The 20945-nt window shown below is 38.4% G+C and overlaps 1 protein-coding gene across 1 annotated transcript; it reads right to left on the bottom strand.

Moving 5' to 3' along the window:
- Positions 1-4863: 4863 nt before the first annotated feature.
- Positions 4864-20748, bottom strand: LOC134225525 (PHAF1 protein CG7083). The gene is made up of 5 exons (XM_062705692.1): positions 20508-20748; positions 6803-6885; positions 6133-6740; positions 5840-6073; positions 4864-5677 (listed from the first exon to the last, which is right to left on the bottom strand). Exons 1-5 carry the CDS (start codon positions 20569-20571, stop codon positions 5332-5334), a joined length of 1335 nt encoding a protein of 444 aa, XP_062561676.1. The 5' UTR covers positions 20572-20748; the 3' UTR covers positions 4864-5331.
- Positions 20749-20945: the final 197 nt, after the last annotated feature.

Here is a 20945-nt window from a genome sequence, read left to right as displayed (position 1 = left end):
TCATGCTGGCTGTTTGCACATATATGTTAGCGCCTGGATACTGGCAGCGGCGAGTAGGAAACCAGCCATTGCTAATAATTCATTGAAAAAATTCAGATGATAGATAAACAAAATAGATGTTAATATATAGAAGGAACGGCAAATATTGAGAATGTTGGAGCCAGAATTTTGACAGATTAATAATTTTTCGAAGCAAAAAAAAACTCATTTTATCGCTTTTCAGTTTTTGATGTTCCAACCGTTCCAATAGGCTAAAATTCGTTTTTTAATTACAACACTTCATTTTGTAAACAAACGGATAAGAACACAAAAAAGACCCCAAAGAAATAAGTTCAAAGCGTATACAACTAAGTAAACAGCCTCAATTTTTAACTTACGCTCAGATAGTTTTCTGACTCTCTTTCTCTCTTGATAAGTACTAAGGAATTGCCCATGCGAGATTTTCAAACAAATAATAATTCAGAATTAGTCCCTTGTGTTTCTTCTGGATTGCCATGAAAAACTCTTTTTGTTTCAAACTCATTTTCACCTGGGTGGTGCGTATAGAATCGATTGAAATAAACTTAGTTTGAGTTTTGCATTATTTGTAACAAATATATTCACATTATATTTCGGGTGGATAATTAGTAGGAATGCAACTTAAAAGCACTCGTTACGAGATTTCACGAGATTCATCAGCTGATTGGAGCAGGGATGTATGTAAATCTTCGTAAAGTCATGTAGAGTCTCGCGCATTTGTGCGCCTTCGTGAAGCATGGAAAGAGAAATTCGAATTCGCTACTCGCTTGAAAGCAAAAAAGCGGCTCTATCCGCAGCACCCAGATTTTCACGAGAAATTTTTCTGCCTGTACAAAACTGAACTGATTTGAGATTCCGTGTGGTTTGTTTTGTGAATTGACAGCTATATTCCAGAGAGAATAGGAAGAGAGGCGAAGAGTGTGAAGCCAAAAAAACCTTATCGAACTGTCAAACTGGGATCCTATCGAACAAAATAAACAGAAACGTATGGTTGCTGATTTGGTGAAAGGAAGTATTGTAATCGGTGCAATCATATTTAGGGGAAACTTTCTAAGATTAAAACAAACAAGATTTTTTAAATAAATATGAGTTTTTATGATGAATAAAGTATTTATTTTGTATTCTCGCAAACATTTACAGTGACATTGATCGACTATCGTGCTTGATCATTTCGCGCCTTGTATGGTTCATGTATTTTAATTCTGAAGAGTACAAATCTGTTAATAATCTTTGAACGGATATCGTGACATGTTTCAAATGAATAAAAATTTAACGATTGCATCAAAATAGTTAAATTGGACTCAATGTTATGGTTGTTGTGCTCGAACTTTCCAATATTTTCGCGGAAAATTCTTTCAAGCGCCACAAAGAACATATAAACTGGTTCAGTAACGTAAATCAATGAGTCACCAGTATAGTCCTTCAAGATCGAGTATTTTGTATACGGTTTCAAAAATGGATATTCACTAATACATGGCATAAAACAATCTTCGCAAACCTTATAATTCTTAGCAACGCTCCCTAGTATGTATCCTGCAATATGGTATATCTGATTTTTTTCCGAGTTGTCGAATGTTTCGTCATCAAAAATTTCGTTGGGAAAGTCAATGTCAAATTGTGCGTTATCTTGTCCGTTATTATTTGTATCGGATGTTTGGTTCAGGTGTCGAATCTTAACCGTAAAGTTAGTTAGCCACGTCCTGTCATCTGGATCATACGATGAAGAGGGATTTGCATCATAAACTGGGACACAGAAAGCAGCTTAAGGTTGTCTTTAAACTGTAGAGCAGTTGGACGTTTTTGCTTGAATCTTATTAACGAGAAAATATTCTCGACACAATCTTGTGTGAAGCGTGATGTAAACAGACAAGGATATTTTTGGTCGAATAAGAAATACGTTTGTAAACGGAGGATGGAATTTGTACACAGGATTGCTGCTGCTTGCCAAGGTTTCCAGATCTTACGAACACCAACCTTGCATTCGTAAATAAACTTCCGGAACGACGAGAGAAAATTAGTAGATTCCCGGTATGCTTCCTTGTTATGGAGAAAGCGCCAAGGCTGACCGACGAGATGACATAAGTTTAAACCACCGCCAAACGTTTTGAATGAAGAAAGCCGTGGTTAGGAGTTCCTTTCTTCCGGTTTCAGCACTCATGAATCGTAAGGCAGCAGCAACATCGTGATTTACCAGTTTGTAATAATTGGCAACTTTCATTGCATCAAGGCGATTTCCGTTTAAAAAATCTACCTCTTTCCAGGTTAGTCGAGAAGCCATCTTCAAGTGCTTACCTTTCTCAAATCCGACCAATTGTTGCAAATGAAAAATATCAACAACATCCGATGTTAGACCGTTTTCTCTCACGATATGTGCTGGAAGATAAATGAATCGATTCTTTACCCATCCTTGGACGCAGCTCTTGAAGACATGCACAGCGTCTGGAATTAGCTCAAAGCTCCGTTCATCACTAAGAGGTTGCTCCAAAGTAGGACTGCTTAGAACTTGATGCCTCGAATGATTCCACCCGAAATCATTCCACATTCGAACATTGTTGGGACCGCAATCAGTCGTTGCAAAATGAACTTTCAATCCAATCTGTTCTGCTCTACTAATGATGTCAATCATTGTGGCTTTTATGAAACCCTCTGGTATTGAGTTTCCGGTGAAGTAATACGCGACTATTTGCTTCCATCGACTTGAAACGCCCACCAGCATGAATACAAGCGCATGCGTGGCTTTCCACTCTGACCAGGAATGGTGATATCACCGAAGTATTTCTTGTTGTTGCAACAATAGGTCTTACTCGGGTCTATCGACATTTCGTCCGCAACTATGCCACAATCTCGCTCGGTAGATGACATACAATTCACCTTCGGTTCCATCAAGGTGAACACCTCACCTAATACTCCACTATCGAAATGAAGATTTTTCAAATAATCCTGTTGGGAGCGAATCGAAGGAATTGGGAAGTGCTTTTCGTCACGAAGAAAATTGTAGCCTTTTGATCCACATGCGAAGCGATATTCAAAACTGTCCGTTATTGTTTTGTCGCTCCATTTTTTAACCCGCTTTTGATTTCTTTGCAGTTTGCAAATTTGATCTGGATTGAAAAGTTTTGAAGCAGCATCATCCTTATTACCGGTCACCTTCTTTATACGCGCTAAGTTTTGCCGGAGAAGTTTGATAGTCTTGCTCTTCCGCAAATCCCGTTGTTTGAGCTTGTATACTGTTCGGACAAGTCTATAAAATAAGTAAAATAATCATGTTACGAATAAGCTGCACTGGGTTTTATACTATTCACTTACTTTTCAACTGTTTTAGAGGGCTGAGAACATTCCGTCGAGAACGCCGTTAATGTTATTCCCAAGGTAGTTCCCAATGAATCTCTGGACGTGCTTTCCATACCCACAACATTAGGCGGATCCTGTTAAATGATAATATTATGTTTCATACCAACACGCAAACAATTTATTATCAAACCGAAACACCGGTGCCGAAATTCGCGACGATTTCGTATATCGGAACTGAATTAGGCAGCCTCATTAGCCTGCCGTTTAGGATACGCGGTAGAGGTCTTCGTAGTTGAAATGGATTTGGAAGTATTTAAATAAATTTAATATGTATAATGTTTTTAGTGTTATCGGAAAACATCTTACGCTGCAAATTCTGCTATTGTCAGTAACGATATAATTATCCGGTAGCTTGCAAAATTGAATCCATCGCTGTCTAATTGTATTATTTTTCGGAAATCTAAAGAATGTGATGTTTTTGAGGCCTTCCACAAATACATTTTGGCAAAAACTCGCGATGCACTTCGTTTTCAATTACGATAAGTAACGATGACGAAAAACAAAACAAAATCTTAAACGCGTGAGCAAACTTAAACAGAGTCATTCAGTGTTACCCGCAGAAACAGTTGCCATATTCTCTCTGACGAAACCACAACAAACAGAGTGTTGCCGATCACAAAGTTCGTCACTCTTCGCCTCTCTTCCTATTCTCTCTGTGTTTGTTGTGGGTTCGTCAGAGAATAACAAGTTTGTGAGCTATTGTTTGTTAGAGATTAGAACAAGGTTGCGGACATGGCTGGAAAAAGACAGACAAATTTACTTCAGCTAGCTAAGAGCACTACCACACAGATAACAAGCTACCACTTCAACTCAGAAGAGGCTCTGCCGGTAATGAAGTTGGCTGCTTGTATGGAAAACTGCCAGTCTTCTGGATAAAGTGGTCTTCGCTATTAGGAATTATGACTTGTGTGCACTAAAAATCATAAAGTAAAATCTAAGCTTCTAAGTTCCAGGATCGAAATATAGGAGCAAACCATTCCGACTAAAGAATGGGTACTGACGGCTGTCTGATACCGTTATCTGCATGTTTTGAACAATAGATTCATGATTCTATTGGTCAATTGTCAATTATATTTCATCAAACCAAAAACGATATTCAATTTCAAACATGAGCGAAATTAGGACCACTTTTGTGCAAAATTAGGAACCATCCTATTTGCATGCGCGAAATAAGTAACATACAATGGTCTCAGATTCATATAGCATTTTTTTTATAAAACAGAAACTTTTGCAAATGTTTCCAGTAGCAAATGTTTCCAAATGGGCACTACATGATTTTCTATGAACTTCAACTTTGTCAAATCTACTCTACTTTGAGTAGGAATTTGCACCTAAAATATCTGCGTTTTAGACATTTGCGCCTTTTCACGAGAGAAGTGTCGTGAGATTGCTCGAATTACGTAAAATTTTCGAATGCAATGTCGATTCACGTAATAATTAGGTATATCATAGGAATAAAGAAGGAGATTTCTTTCAAAACACGAATTCCTTCCATAGAGCCTTTTATGAGTTTTATTTAGTTTTTTTTAGTAGAAGATTTTTGAATCACATTTATGCTTTTTTTATTACTGCCATGAAAGCAATACTTGAATACTAGTTTTTAACTTTTTTGTGTTTATAATATTCAGTAATTATAAATTTGTTTTTATTATAGTAGTTGTCCCCATAAGAAGTAGTACTACATATGAAATATTCTGGGGTCTAAATCCAAATGTGGAACATTCAACTACTCCATCTTATTGTACCTATTTATTAGATCTCGATGGTCTAGCTCTAAAATATAAAACAAAATCGAAAAATGTAGACTTACCAGCTAAAAAGGGAGAACGAATACCTTCCCACATAATCATGCTAAGAAATATATGTTTGTTCATGCATTATAGAAAGAATGCCACCTTCGAACTAGTTAACGCAGCTCAGATAGCGCCCATCCAGAATCAGTTGGTTGAAGCTGATGGCCGGTCATGCGCTGACCCGGATATTACTTTTATTGCCGTCCTGCAGCAAATTACGGGTACTATTGCTAACGCTGCTGGCACTGCTGCCGCTTCCGAAGGCGTACTCGTTGGAGTACGGCGACGGATGGTACAGCGTAACTGAGGCGATGTAGTTGTTGGGCATCACCTCGAAAATGATGTCCTGATAGCCGTAGCAGAAGGTCGATCCGAAAACATTGGCCGTGTTGGTTGAACTAGCCCGGTGCAGCACAACGGGACGTTCTGCCGGAGCCAACCGAGAAGAGATCGTGTCCCATTTGGAGTAAGCCGAAATGTTCACCGGGGAATCTAGGGGAATGTCTTCAGTAACCCTGCGGAAGGATGAAATTGAATTAGCATATTTTTTAAGGCAGTCTTATGACCGCCATGGCGGATCCTTTTTTTCAATGGTCGGATTAGAGGTCTGACGTAATTTTGAATAACTTTGAATTAAAATTCTTGAATTGTTGTACAGCTTGCAACTTGGTACTTACTTGTCTGGTGCCAACTGAAGATTAAACTCACATCGATGATACATATTAAAATTGTAATGTCCCGGGTAGTTTGTGTGCAATATAATCTTTTTAGCGCGTTGTGTTCTGGCGTCAAAAAGGACATCGATTCCGAGGGTGAAATAGTTGAAGAAGAAATCACTCCTTTTGGACTGCACCCGCCGATGAGCGCTTGGTAGATGGATTTTCATCTTATCTTCGCTCTTGAAGAACACTCTGTAACGAAATCCTTTTTTTAATGACTACATTCATAAAACACATCTCCATCATCTAACCTAGAGGGAGCACCAAGATTACTAGCGACATCCTGGCAGCTATCGCCAAAAATGACTTCGCGAGTCAAACATTGCTTTCTCGGTTCCAGTGCTCGTGGAGACCCTTCGGTGTACAACTGGAGCCGAATGCCACGCGTTCCGGACGAGTTCCTCAGTACCGATGCCGATTCCAGGTATAGCTGTTGATTGTAACAGGACAACGGCAACGGAGGAGGCCGGCTTTCGGCGACACTTCCTCCACAGTAGAGAGCCATCTTAGATACGATCGGCGATGCTCCACTGGGGAAATGCAACGAGCCCAACCCGTGAGCATAACCCGGTTGAAGTTTGCTGTCCACCGGGAAGTAGAAGCTCAAACCACGGAAATGCAGCGCGAATAGCTGCTTGGAGGCGTCATAGACTCCCGGGTGCGTGGCCCCAAAGGAATGTTCGATTTCCTCAATCGAGGGAACGACTTCGGGCGAGTTGAACGGAAGACCATAGTACTTCAGCTTGACCAGCTTCATATTGAACACTTCGATCGCTTTCAGCCGCTGCTGGACCGGATCAAAAATAAGACGTATACCATCCTGGGGCAGGTTAATGATGATGTCGACATTCAGTGGGGTCTGTAAAATTAATTATAAATGATGAGGTCACGTTGCATATTGTTAGAGACTTAGTTTACTACCGTATCGGAGTACAACACTTGTACACCCTTGATGATTCCCACTTGAGACTGTATTATGGCAACAGCTTGGGAGAAATGCATACCTGAAAAAGGATTAAGATTTAGTGAGCAAATAGATGAAATTCTAGTACTGCATCATTAAAACAAAAATGAAAATGTAGATAAAATTCTATAGTTTAATTAAAGTTGTTTATTTAAAAAAATCGATTTCGATACGAGCATATCGCCTCTAGGTGTTGCTTTTCTAGTACGTTATAAACGATGAAAAGTGAATAAGAAATACCATTGATAGGGGCCCCTGATGCGAACGTCCTGCCGGATTCCAGTGCAGCGCTTGGTTGCGGAATCATTTCTCCAAGACAATGCCGTCCTATTATACGCCCATAGTCCGTATTATATTCTTATGAAAACACTTCCTGAGAGTTCTTCATTTCCTATCTGGTATACTTGAAAATTAAGTTAAAATCCCAAACACCCTTAAAACCCCAAAGTCCAAAATTTCAAAGCTTTTACACGTTCTATCCTCCAAATTCCTGGCAGAGCAAGGTCTTCAAAAGATTGTCGTCTCCATCCATCCATTACTTCCGTCAGTTTCTGCTGCAAGACCGTTCATGCCGGGCCGACACGAGCACAGGAAGAAAACTTTTGTTGAAGTTAAGAAAATTATTACAGTAAGGCCGTCTTCAGTGTCTCGTACTTGACTCGACCTAGTCAAGTCTCGCGTCGAGTCCAGTCAAGTACGAGACACAGAAGACGGCCTTACTGTTGAGGTCGAAATACGTATCTGTCAAGATACAATTAAGGTCACTCCTGACAGAATCCAAGTTTCAAAGTGCTCGCGTTTTCGGGGGCACACCACTCGATACGGAGGCGGCGGACAACTGTCATTTTTGTTGATTCAGCTTTGCTGCGTCGCAGCATGCGCGAAAAAATAAAAATGACAGTTGTGCGTTGCTTCCGTATCGAGTGGTGTGCCCCCGAAAACGCCAGCACTTTGAAACTGGGATTCTGTCAGGAGTGACCTTAAGTGGTGGAATTCAATGGGATTGTACAAACTCGTCTTATGACAAGTTGTGTTGAAGTGTTTCAGGATTGCCAAAGTGTTGGAAGTTATCGTCGACGTGCACTGCCGCTAACCGCAAGTCGAGCACATCTGTATATGGGCCTTAGGGTGGTTCAAAAAATTGATTTTGCTCCACAGCGCTCATCTGATTCTTTACCATGTTCTGAGTGTCCTCTGAAAATTTGAGCTCATTTGGATTAAAACTGATTTAGCACAAGCCGTTTCAAGTTTGCATACAAATTAGTATGGAGAAATTTCTTTTTTCATTATACTGTTAATGACGCTTCCCCATCAAGCGCAGGTTAAGAGAAAACCTACATAGCTAAAAGTAATACTCAACAGCTTTCACTCAGTGAAAACCGCATGTTGATTAATCGAAAACCGCATGTTGAAATAAACCCCAATAATTAGTAATCGAATTTTATATATACCGTGGTTTTCTGGAGCTAATTGCATAACTCATCAACAGGCAACATTGCTGCTCGTGGCACGAAAGATAGCACACACAAATTCAGGCTACTATGTTGCACTGCACATTTCAGTGATGCCCTCAAAGAAGTTTAACGATCATGACTAAAGATTCGCAACCTGTTTTAAAATCGATTACTAATTATTGGGGCGATTAATCAACATGCGGTTTTCGTTGGGTGAAAGCTGTTGAGTATTCCTTTTAGCTATGTAGGTTTTCTTTTAACCTGCGCTTAATGGTGAAAGATCATTAACAGTATAATGAAAAAATAAATTTCCCCATACTAATTTGCATGCAAACTTAAAACGGCTTGTGCTAAATCAGTTTTAAACCAAATGAGCTCAAATTTTCAGAGGACACTCAGAACATTGTAAAGAATCAGATGAGCACTGTGGAGCAAAATCGATTTTTTGAACCACCCTATTGGGCCTCCATATACAGATGTGCTCGACTTGCGGTTAGCGGCGGTGCAGCAGTTTGATACGGTGCTCGTTTTTTTCGTTCACAAAAAGGTAGAGTTGCGTACGTTGTTGTGCTGATGAGAGCGCTTTCATTTGTATGTTGCGCCACGCGCGTGGCCAATCAACTGCCGCACTGTTGCGTCTCACCCCTAGCAGCACGGTTTTCAGTACGAAATGCTGATAGATTTGATCAGCGGAGGGGTTTTGTAGGATTTGGCGGGAAATGTGGGATACATTTGAAAGGATAGGTTTGAGGTCGGGATTGTCTATTGGAATTGCTGGTCGAAGATTTGGGTAGAGAATTAAGAATTTGTAGTGAGGAATGTGATTGATCTCTCTTATGTTTCTATTGATTGCTAGTCTCACTACTGGTACTTGCAAGCCTTTCCCACCGGGATCCTTATTCCGAACAAGTTGCATTATGGGAATGCGGGCGACAATTCCTCTTCATAGGAACGTTCCTAAGTTTATTGAGAATCCGCAAAATTCATGTACTTTCAATGGAATAAAAGGCTATGATGACACAGATTTCCTCGTTTCCTTGATTTCCTCGAAATCGTTTTGCCGTATAAAAACGAACAACGATCCCCAATTTATCAGTGCTGAATTTTAAGGATTTTGCAAGCAGTTTAACATTAACCAAAAACTGTTGGCATAGTGATGATTTCGAATTCAATGATGTAACTATGGTAATCAGCGATTGTTATTTTTTCACTTAGTTCAGTATTATACCTTTTAGTAATAAAGACGCTTGTACTAACTGCAGCTGCGTTCTTTACTTTCCTTCCTGATTGTACTGCTCAACAGGTTATGGGCTCAGGGAAGTAAAAACCAGTAACGTTGTATATAGTGGTCGTGTATGACGGAAAGAACTGAAGAGGAACCGTGGTTCATTGTGATTCATCGACGGTAGAAGAGAAATGGATATGGAACTGAAGACGGGTGCTGTTCGTTTGAATTTTGGTAACTACGACTTGTGGAAAGAAAGGACCAAACAATTACTGGTTCGCGAAGGTTTGTGGCGTGTGGTTGTCAATGATCTACCACCGAAAACAGAAAGGACAGAAGCATGGATCGACAAGGACGAGCGTGCAGCCGCCACAATTGGTTACTTGGTGGAGAGTAGCCAATTGCAACTCATCAAGAACGCCTCGTCAGCCAGAGAATCGTGGGACATCCTTCATGACTATCACGTGAAGCAAACATCGGCTGGTAGAGTAGGATTATTGAAGCGCATGAGTCGGTTAGAGCTGGAAGAGCAAGGTAATGTAGAAGAACATTTGATCGCAATGGACGCGATGTTTGATAAGCTAGCGGAAGTAGGATGTGACATGGCAGATGAGTTGAAAGGTGCTTTCATACTGGCGAGTTTACCAGAGTCATATGATGGTTTTGTGACGGTAATGGAAGGGATAGATGGAGGATATACCATGAAATCATTGAAATCCAAGCTTTTGAACGAGTACTATAAGCGTCAGCAGAAAGTTTCGATTAAGGAGGAGAAAGCGATGAAGGTTGTGCACAAAACGGAGCGTCAATTCCCAGGACTGTGGAACGACCAGCGAGTGTGCTTTGAATGCGGGAAGACCGGACATATACGGAAGGGATGTTACAAGTATCTAGCAAGATTGGCAGAGGAACAGCAGGTGGAGTCTTGTACGAAAAATGAACGAACCGATGAACGAGCGCAGGCAAGAACATCAAGTGTGAAGATCGCAGTTCAGGAGGAGACTGGTCATAGTCGATCGATCTGTTTCTCTGCAGTCGAATATGAGCATGCGGATCAGAGATGGGTGATAGATTCTGGAGCATCACGTCATATGACATCGGATAGAAAGTTTTTTACGAGCATTAAACAACAAAGGGACGTTATCAAATTTGCGGATGGAAGAGAGTTGGTGTCTATCGGAGTCGGAGATGGCGTCCTAATCGGCATAGGTGATGACGGCAAGGCAACTAAAGTGAAACTAAATAATGTTCTATTTGTTCCCAAATTAAATACTAGTCTCATTTCCGTTAGATTGATTACAGAATCGGGAGCTAATGTTAAGTTTGGATCGAAATATCTTGTTAGGAACCATGGTAGATGGCATCTATAAGCTAAATGAGTTCATGTAATGAAATAGAAACATCAAGGAGGAGTGTTGGCATAGTGATGATTTCGAATTCAATGATGTAACTATGGTAATCAGCGATTGTTATTTTTTCACTTAGTTCAGTATTATACCTTTTAGTAATAAAGACGCTTGTACTAACTGCAGCTGCGTTCTTTACTTTCCTTCCTGATTGTACTACTCAACAAAAACGACACGCCGAGATTGCTCATGTAAGGCTCGAAAATACTGGAAGAGATTCAAGACCGTGATCAAACACAGCAATATATTGATAACCGACGTATGGCAAAATCAAGTGATCTAAACAAGGTGATACAGTGGTGGCGAAACGAATGCAGAGAGAATCTATCAACTCCATTCGACCCTGAAGAATACATTGTTTTATATCGCAGAGGTTCAAACGTGACTTTAAAGTCAAAGCAAAATGGAAAGATTATATACTCTTAAAAAACTCGTTCCAGATAACAGTACCACCTCAAACGATCCAGCGATCAGCCGGCCAGAAGCCCTAGATGACAATTCACATCCGGAAGTAGTAAGTCCTGATGATACACCATTTGACAAAGCAGGACCAAGCACTTCAACCAACCATGATAGGTTGCCACCTAATTCGACAGATACAACAAGCACTTTGCAGTCTCGTCCGAAGAGAGAATTGAGGCATCCATTATATTTGAAAGATTATAATATTAACAAGCTTGTTTAATTTAAAAGAAAGTGAGCAATGTATTGCGACATTTACTTCTGTTTAGACTCACCCTGAATAAATAACTTAACACACAGCATGAGACAACGGACAAGGATACATAACACCCAGTGGGCCAGTGAGCAGAGATGCATCCTGAACAGAACATGAGCCAAGAGCGTGCCTTGGTGTTCTTAGTTTTGAACTCTGAACACAGTTCAGTATGCACTGGGTTGGTACGCAAGCAAAACGGTCATGGTAACTAAGATTCCTTGGATTTGAAGCTATGCAAAAACATACGAGCATGCTTGATTTCTATCCGTTAGATGCCCACGTGTTTCATTACTAGCCGAAAAATGTCTAGCATGCCTTCGCTTTAATTTATTTTCCTAGGATACAAGTTGCTAAGTTAGGCGAGTGCTCTTGAACAGTCTGCTGTGTTCAGAACGTTTTGAACATGAACACGCGTTCTCGTGTTCAGATGCATCTCTGCCAGTGAGAATATTTCGAATCACGAAAAGTTTTCTCCTTACCGGGGCGGGAATCGATCCCACGGACATGCGTCTAGAGACTATTGACGTCGCTAACCGCACGGCCACGAAGCCCATCAAACCGATTTTACTTTTGAATTTTGTTCATGTTGTTCATGGTGAAATAAAAAACAAATTGATGATCTCGATGCAATATTGATCGTTTAGAATAAAGTTTTAATCAATACAAATTATTAGAAATATTGGGTTCATGTCCCTGATAAAAATTACAAAATCAAGGCTGACATTGGATGTTTTACGATGCGAGGCTTTTCCAATTTTGATCCCACAGTTATGGAACGCTTAACGACATTCTCAACATTCATTTACTTGTATAACGCCACAAAATCAACCAATTGTAGATATTCATACATGGATATGTACCATCGTTAAGATCTAAGCTTTCGATCTGCTATGTGCTGTCCAATCTAAAACTAGTTTGGTTAAATAAAAATTAATGAACTTTCGATCGCTGGCAAATGACCATATTATGGAACACTTGTGTTCAAGATGGCGGCGAATTTAAACAACGCCCTTTTTATGCAAATATTTGTTACAAACTAGTTCATACCGTCAATGCATTGATGCAATAGAACAGTTACATACAGTTATTGCTTTTGATCCTTGATGTCGACATTACTGTGAGAACATATTGTCTTGGTCACAATTATGGAACACTGATCAAATCATACTTTTTCAAATAATTCAAATTTAAACGAATTTAAGCAAGGAATTCATTTAACATTGGAAATAGTGAATTTGATTGTGAAATCATTGTGTTTTGACAAAAAAAAGTTTCATAATTGTGGGGGAGTGTATACGAGTGTATGAAGAAGAAGAAGAAGTCAAAAGATGATATTCGAAAAAACATGCATTGAAGCATACGGATTTTTTTAAACTCTTCTCAAAAATTCTAGGAACAATTTAATTAAAAATGGTTGGACTCTTCTTATATTGTATAATAAACATCAATTCGATTTTGAATTTTATTTTGTGATATTGCATTTTATACATCAAGTAAACTTTGAAATTTTTCCGGAAATTCCTTCTGAATCTTCTTCGATAATTTCTTCGGAAGTTACTTAACGAATTATTTAAAGATTTTTTTAGAAATTGTTTTAGTGCTTTTTCAGATTTTTCTTTGATAATTCCTTAAGAAATTCCTCCAGGAATTGCTTTGTGGATTGTTCAGAAATTAATTTAAACATTTCTTTGGAATTTTCTTAAGAATTCCTACAGGATTTATTTGGAAATGCTTTCAGAATTCCGTTACGAATTCCTTCGTGAATTCCTTGAGGTATTCCACTGGAGAATCTTGGGGGTGGGGGTGGCACTTTTTGCCCTCTCAATAGTTATCTATGGGGCCAAAGTATCATTTGTGGTTAATTTCTTTTAAGAAATAGCTAAAGAAAAAAAACTTAACCAGCGTTTAAGGTTTTAAAAAATCGATTGAATAGATGTTTTATGTGTTGTGATGTTTTCATTTCCCGAATTGAATACTTTCATACCTCCATGCCCCCAATAATGTCATGAAGTTGGCGCCTCTGACAGGAATTAAAAAAAATCTTCTGATATTCCTTTGAACATTCCTTCAGTAATTCATTCGGTTATTCCTCCAGTAATTCCTTGCGGAATTCCTTCGAAAACTCTAGGAAGAAATTATTTGCATTTCTTCAAAATTTCTCATTAGAATCCGTTTAGAACCTCCTCCAGGATAGACCTGTGCGCCGAAGTATTTGTGAACGACGGCGGCGTAAGGCCATTTTTACACCGGCGGCGGCGGCGGCGTCGGCGGTGTCACGCCGTAAGCAATGTTCGGCGGCGGCAGCGGCGGCGTGAATCGGCGTGAATGATTTTAAGCTGAGAAAAAAAATCACGCAGCATGGCCTATCATGCTTTTATTGTATTTTTGTTTTTTGTACAATTGCTAGCTACATATAGACTGATAGGGTGAACATGCTAATAGCTATACCTTGTATCTCCATAGCAAAAGTTTACATTACATCCTCCACTAGGATATTGCCGCATCACAGCACATAAATTCAGTGGAAAATACTTCAGATATTAAGATTGAATTTTTTCGGCGATAGCAGTCTTAATAAGTAGCATATACTTTGTTGCTCCTACATCCGACGTTACGTATTTGCTACTTATTAAGACCGCTATCGCCGAAAAAATTCAATCTTAATAGCTAAACTTCAGACGTCTACTCCCAGATAATGTACTTCAGATATACATCAAGAAATTCGTTTGGAAATTCCTCAAGATATTCCTCAGAAAATTCGAAAAAGGAATTCGGTGAACTAATTCAGAATTACCCTATGAATTCCTTCAGAAATTTCTCCAAGAATTCCCTTGAAAATTTATTTGGGTATTGCTTCGGAAATTCTTTCCAAAATTTCTTCAAAAGTTCCTTCAGGAATTTCCTTGGAAATTACTTTAGGGATTGCTTCGAAAATTCCTTTACGGAGTCTCTTGAAAATTTCTTCGGAAATTCATTCGAAAACTTTTTTGGGAATTCCTTCGGAAACTCCTTTAAGAATTCTTTAGAAAATACCCATGGATAATTCTTCATGAATACCTACGGACACTGTTTGAGGAATGCATCCGGAAATCCCTATAGAAGAAAGCCTACGGAATTTGATTTTGTTTTTTTTTAATTCCTTCAAGAATTTCTTTTAAGAATTTCTAATAGAAATTCTTCCAGTAATTCCTTAAAGAGTTTCTTCGGAAACTCTACAAAGACATTTTTGGTATTCTTTCGAAATTTTCCCTCTGGAATTTCTAGAACTTTCTCCAGGAATTCTTTCTGAATTTCCTATAGGAATTCCTTCGAACATTCCTCCGGAAATTCCTTTAGCAACTCTTTCAGAAATTCCTGTAGAACTTCGAAAAAAATTTCAAAATTCCTTTAAGAATTCTTTCGAGAATGTCGAGACATTCTTTTGGGAAATCTTCTAAAATTTTGTTTGTAAATTCCTTTATTTTTTTTGAACCTTTGTTTAAGTGTTTTTTTTTTAATTGAAAATAAGTTTAACGCTCATATACCTTTGGAAATTTCTTCGAAAATTCCTTTATAAATTCCTCCAAATAAGAATTCTTTCCGGAATTATTCTTGTATGAATTTTGTATAGTTTATTGAAGGAATTTCCGACTCAATTCTTGAAGGAATAACCGAAAGAGAACCTGAAAAGATTTTCTAACTGAATTTTTAAATGAATTTCAAAGAGGTGAACCAGGGCTGAAAACCTTTATAATAAATTTTGTTTGACTATTATCGGCTCTTTTAGTCATATAAGTATCCCGAAAGTATCACATCAACTCTATAATAAAGAATAAAAAAATTAAATGAATTTCTGAATGAATATTCGAAAGAATTCTGAAAGTAAATTACGAAGAAATGTTTAATGGATTTACCGAACAATTTTGGCGTAAATATTTAGTTCCGTGGGTCACATGCCCCATCGTTCCCCAGTTTAGCTCCATCAGTGCTTTAACTGAAAAAAGCAGTAGGAAACACAGTGACGAGTGACGTTATATCGAGTGTACGTTATATTGAAGATAACCTGTAGTATAAGAATAGTCCAAATAGTACTGCTAAAAGCTTTTGATTAAATTGCTTCTAGAATTTAAGAGAGGAGTTAAAAAAATAATCGTGTGTTTTTCCGAGCTTTTTTTCAAATATCATCCTTCAACTTCTTCTTCTTTATTTAGCCTTTATTCGCTAATTGGTTTTTTTAGGCCTGGTTTTTGTAGATCAATGTTTTTGAAACTTTAGGGACAAGCAAGCACAAGTAATTTAAAACCTTTTAAAACTAAATTCACTCGCGTTTTCAAGGGCGCACCAGCAACGCAGTACGGAACAGTGCAATAGAGTGGTTCAAAACATCGATTTTGCTCCACAATGCTCATCTGATTCTGTCTCATGTTCTGATTGTCCTCCGAATATTTGAGCTGATTTGGATAAAAACTGATTTAGCAAAAGCTGTTTCAATTTTTTCATGGGGAAATGAATAGAAAACCTACATCGCTCGAAGAAATATATTCAAGAGCCTTCACTCAACGAAAACCGCATAATTATCATAATTATTTGTAACAATAATTAGTAATCGATTTTAATACAGGTAGCAAATCTTTAGTCATGATCATTAAACTTAGTGCAACATAGTAGCACGAATTTGTCTGTGCTAGACACTTAATTTATTTTGCCAACCTCCCGAAATTCGGTGTTTCTTTTACCGATATTTCGTCATAATTTCACCGAAGCTCGGCAATGTTGACTTTTTACCGAGATCTCGGTATCGATTGCCGATGACTTGATAAAGTTTACCGAGATTCGTCGAAATTATTGCCGAGATCCCGACTGTTGGATTCTCGGCAATCGTAACAGGAATTCGCCTTCCAATATTTGTTTACAAAATAGGTTACAAGTCCCAAATTAAGTCCCAACTCTAGCGTACTGGGGTCGTGGGATCAAAGCCCACCGAAGGGGCGGTTACCCTCCAATACCTTTTCCGAACTAAATCTATCACATGTTGTACATATGCATAATCGAGTTTCAGACATAGTAATCAAGATTTTTTGTTATCTCCATAGGGATTCGCCCAAATTTTAAAAACACCTTTTTCAATAATAAATTGAGTTGCATTGCATATTTGTCTTATAACTTTTAGATATTTACTCACAAATTTTTCATACTGTCTGTTACAAATTATGGTACAGATTTTTGAAGATTTCGGTACAGATGAAACAGATTTTTGAGCCCATGGTACAGATAAAAATGTGGCGATCGAAGTAAGTTGTCGTGTGAAGTGGACGGGAAATTTTTACTTCCATCATTTTTTCAATGTTTTTCGCGTTTCATTCGTAAAATAGAAAAAAAAAATGTACTAGAAGCAGTCAAAACCAGATTTATTTGAATATATTCGACAAATACGGACATAGAAAAGTTGCCTAAATTGGATGAGGAGCTTTGTACTTGTTCAGGAAGTGACTACACGAGCGTATGTGAGGACCAGATGAGAGTTAACGGAAGAAACATAATCTTCATGTGGATTGGCGTACTAGCATTTTTTGGAACAAATTGATCTCAGTGGCGGCACCGACAACAGCGGTAGAAACGAAACATGGAAACGTATGGATTTTCACCAACAACATCATCAAGTACTTTAGATAAATCGTACGATGGCAAAAGGGATCGGAAGTCCAGAGAAACAACATATGTAGGTTATAAGTGAGTAAACACACTTCGTCAAGGTAAGACAATTTCGTTATTCTTTTATAACATTAAGTATTTTAAAACATGTTTTTAAACTATTCCACATGTTTAGAAAACGACTTGGGTTCACTGAGTAGAATTTTTATAAAAACTAAGAAAGTGGCGCTATAACGAAATGGCGAAGTTACGCTTCATTACGGTGGGATTCAAACAATCTTATAATAACTCAATTCTCGATATCTTTTTTCTTTTTTCACACATTGATAGGAACAAGGCATTTTTCATTCTGATATTCTGTATCTGGTAAGATACCTTGCTAGTCATTTGCTACGATGAATCATTGTGTAGCATATTCAATGCGTGTCAGAAAGCTGCTTTTAAGGATTACATAAACTACTTTTGAAAATTACATAAAAAGCTGACAAAATCATTTAACATTTTCAATTAAAATTAATGACAAAAAAAAATGTATTTTCCCCCTGTCATAGAATATACTTTTCTGCAAGATTTAAATCTGATTACTGATTAAACATAATTTTTATCATATCAAAGGAGAATCTTTATTTTTATTCTTTATTAAAGAGGCTTGTGAACTGGCTCACTTCTGATGGAGTCAACTCTTCTATTTTCTGGACATTACAAGAAAAAATCAGGATACATATTCATTTTAATTATAACACTCATGTTAGTATGTATAATACTGCCATCCGTCTCTTTGTTTCATTTATTCAGAAAACAAGAAGTCTATTTTTCAATCTGTGAACCTGAAGGATGAATATTCTATTCCCCGATTTAAACCAGGACATTCCTGGACGAACTATTGGTATCTCTGAAAACAGCATTATTCAAAAACTAGCTGGTGTTGAAGAAAGGATCTCCCTCATCCAGGACATGCGAATTTAAACTTGGTGAGAGAATTCCATTATATACATATATTCACCAAATTATATTGAAACTATATGATTATATACAAAAAAATAACCATCAGGGCACCCGATTGAAGCGATTTGGATAGGAAGAGTGGAATCGCCAACTTCCTGTTGTTAACATCTCGTGGATAAAGGGCGGGCTCTTCTCCCCATCTATTGGGTCAATCTGGGAAACGAGGGCTAGATAATATTATCGTGTGAACGAACTTTCTTCTGGAAGGAGATTCTCTATTCATCCCGTGGATTCGCAAGTGTTTCTGCTTATGGACCCACCCCACCCATTTTTGGCCCTTCATACAGGAGTTTGATGAAATACAAACAATAATATAATCATGATCAAATCGTTTGTCAGATATGGCCAGTGCTATCGGCAGGTGCCTTGCTACAATAGATGGTAGTATCATCATCATCATCATCATCATCATCATCATGGTACAGATAAAAATGTGGCAACACTGAATGTACTACCCACCATATTTGGTTTTCTTTTCATCTGTGCTTAATGGGGAAGCACTATAATAAACCGCGTGTGAGTATACATTAACACCACAGCGTGTCAATTCGTGATCAGCAAGCCCGGAGACGAGCCAGCCTCGGGCTGAAAGTCTCCTTAATAAAGACATAAAAAAATGATCAGCAAGCCATGATTCGCCCTCTTCTCGTCAGATTCCGTGGCGTGCACACGCACCGACGGAGAACTGCAGTCATCGGAATTCGCTCCAGCCATTTGGAGCCACACATGTACCTTTAACAGATACGTATGTCGACCTCAACAGTAAGGCCGTCTTCAGTGTTTCGTACTTGCCACGACATGCTTGACTCTACTAGAAGCTTGAAATAATTTTCATTCCATGCTAACTTGAAACGGCCTGTGCCGACCATTCGACTCAGCTCGATGAGCTGAACAAATGTCTGTCTGTCCGTGTGTGCGTGTGTGTGTGTATGTGTGTGTGTGTGTGCACAAAATGCCATAAAAAACATTAGCCAAATTTTCACATGGAAGCTCTTAACCGATTTTCTTGCAACAAGTTGCATCCGGCAGAGACTAAAACGCTGTTGATCACTATTGAATTTCATAATAATTGCGAATTGTAGAAAATAGATAATATTAAAATAGTGATGAGACATAATCACATAGATCAATAATGTGTTATGAAAAATGCCTTGCATCTATGAATATTTTTTATCCGTTTCCTTGCTCCGTGTTTATCCGTGGCTTGCTCCCATTACGAGTTTCATCGTAATATAAAGATGCTCGTGTTGCGCGCATTTAGGCGTGAGCATGCTCTTCGTTCAGTTTCATAGTACTATGAAATTGTCCGAAAGTCAAAATTCGAACATAGGAAATTCAAGAAACTTTTGGCAGCGCCATCTGTCGTCTACTAGTGTAAATTGTCTATCATAACATTAGACGGTGTAACTGTTTTGCCTTTCTTGTACATCATCTAGGTGTAAGCGTAAAGGCTACATTTATTACCTTTTTGCGCGAGAAAAGCACCATCACCGCTAGGTGGATTAATCTGGGTTTTTTTCCAAATCAGCTCAAATTTTCTGATCACACTCAGAACATGAAACAGAATCAGATTAACGCTGTGGAGCAAACTCGATTTTTTGAACCGCCCTAGTGTACAATGAATCAACATCAACATGAAACACCCACGCAAACAGCTGATTGGTTATCAAAGGTTATGTATACAATCGCAACGAAACACAACTGATGAGCAAAACAAAATGCTTTCTCGTTCACCCTCATTCGGTACATCCGCATCAGGTGAACTGTGAGGATTGAAGTTATCTCACTCCCACACATCAGATGATGCGCATACAGCAGGACTGGCTTTGCGTGTAAAAAAACGGAAAGAAAAGTTTATCTGGAGGAAAAACAATAATATAACAAACAAAACAAAGCTTTTAATTACATTTCAGACAACGAAAGCCACGAAAATACTATTCGAATGCTTACATTGATGAATATAAACACATATAAAGGAGCAGAACAGACAAAGCTGCTTTAAATTTAATGAATAATTATCAATTAAATTTAAATATAGGCACTATCGAATTATACAAAGATCATCCTTTTTCGTTTAAACTAATGTTGAGAAAACTCACAACTGGGAGCATTTTTAACCATTTTTATTCGAATTTCTACCACGCAATAGTCTTTATTTTTTTCCACAACACTGAAGGACATTGATGATGAACGAATGGCAACGGAAAGGGCGCTGGTACTTACCGAGAATAAACTCCCAATTATCGCATCCGAGCGACCGCTCCGGAACCACCTCCAGATCCAACATTGTGGCACTTGATTTGCGCAATCGTTTGCAATACTTTTGAGTTTGGGTAAGCGAAAATTTCACCAGAATATTTGAATTTTTCACCTTCACAAATTGATTTTACGCAGTTCTTTGTTTTGGCTAGCCCGAGAATCGAGATGTCCGCTGATGTGCGTCGCGCACTGACTGCTGACTGCTGAGACGAAACGAAAAGTCTGCAAAAAGAAACGTCAGTTGCTTTAGGGGTGTTCTGTTTCAATGTTCAAAACAATGTTCAAAACTTGAGCTATACATTTTTCATTAAACAAAACCATTAATAACCGGGGGTCTGATGTTTTGGTTGTGTTTTCGTAGTATAGATGCAGTCTCGTTCCTTCTGCTTGTCGTTTATGAAA

The sequence above is a fragment of the Armigeres subalbatus genome, chromosome 3, assembly GCF_024139115.2.
Source record: "Armigeres subalbatus isolate Guangzhou_Male chromosome 3, GZ_Asu_2, whole genome shotgun sequence".
Classification (NCBI taxonomy): domain Eukaryota; kingdom Metazoa; phylum Arthropoda; class Insecta; order Diptera; family Culicidae; genus Armigeres; species Armigeres subalbatus.
Note: the sequence above shows the minus strand (reverse complement) of the source record. Positions and strands in the feature narration are given on the sequence as shown.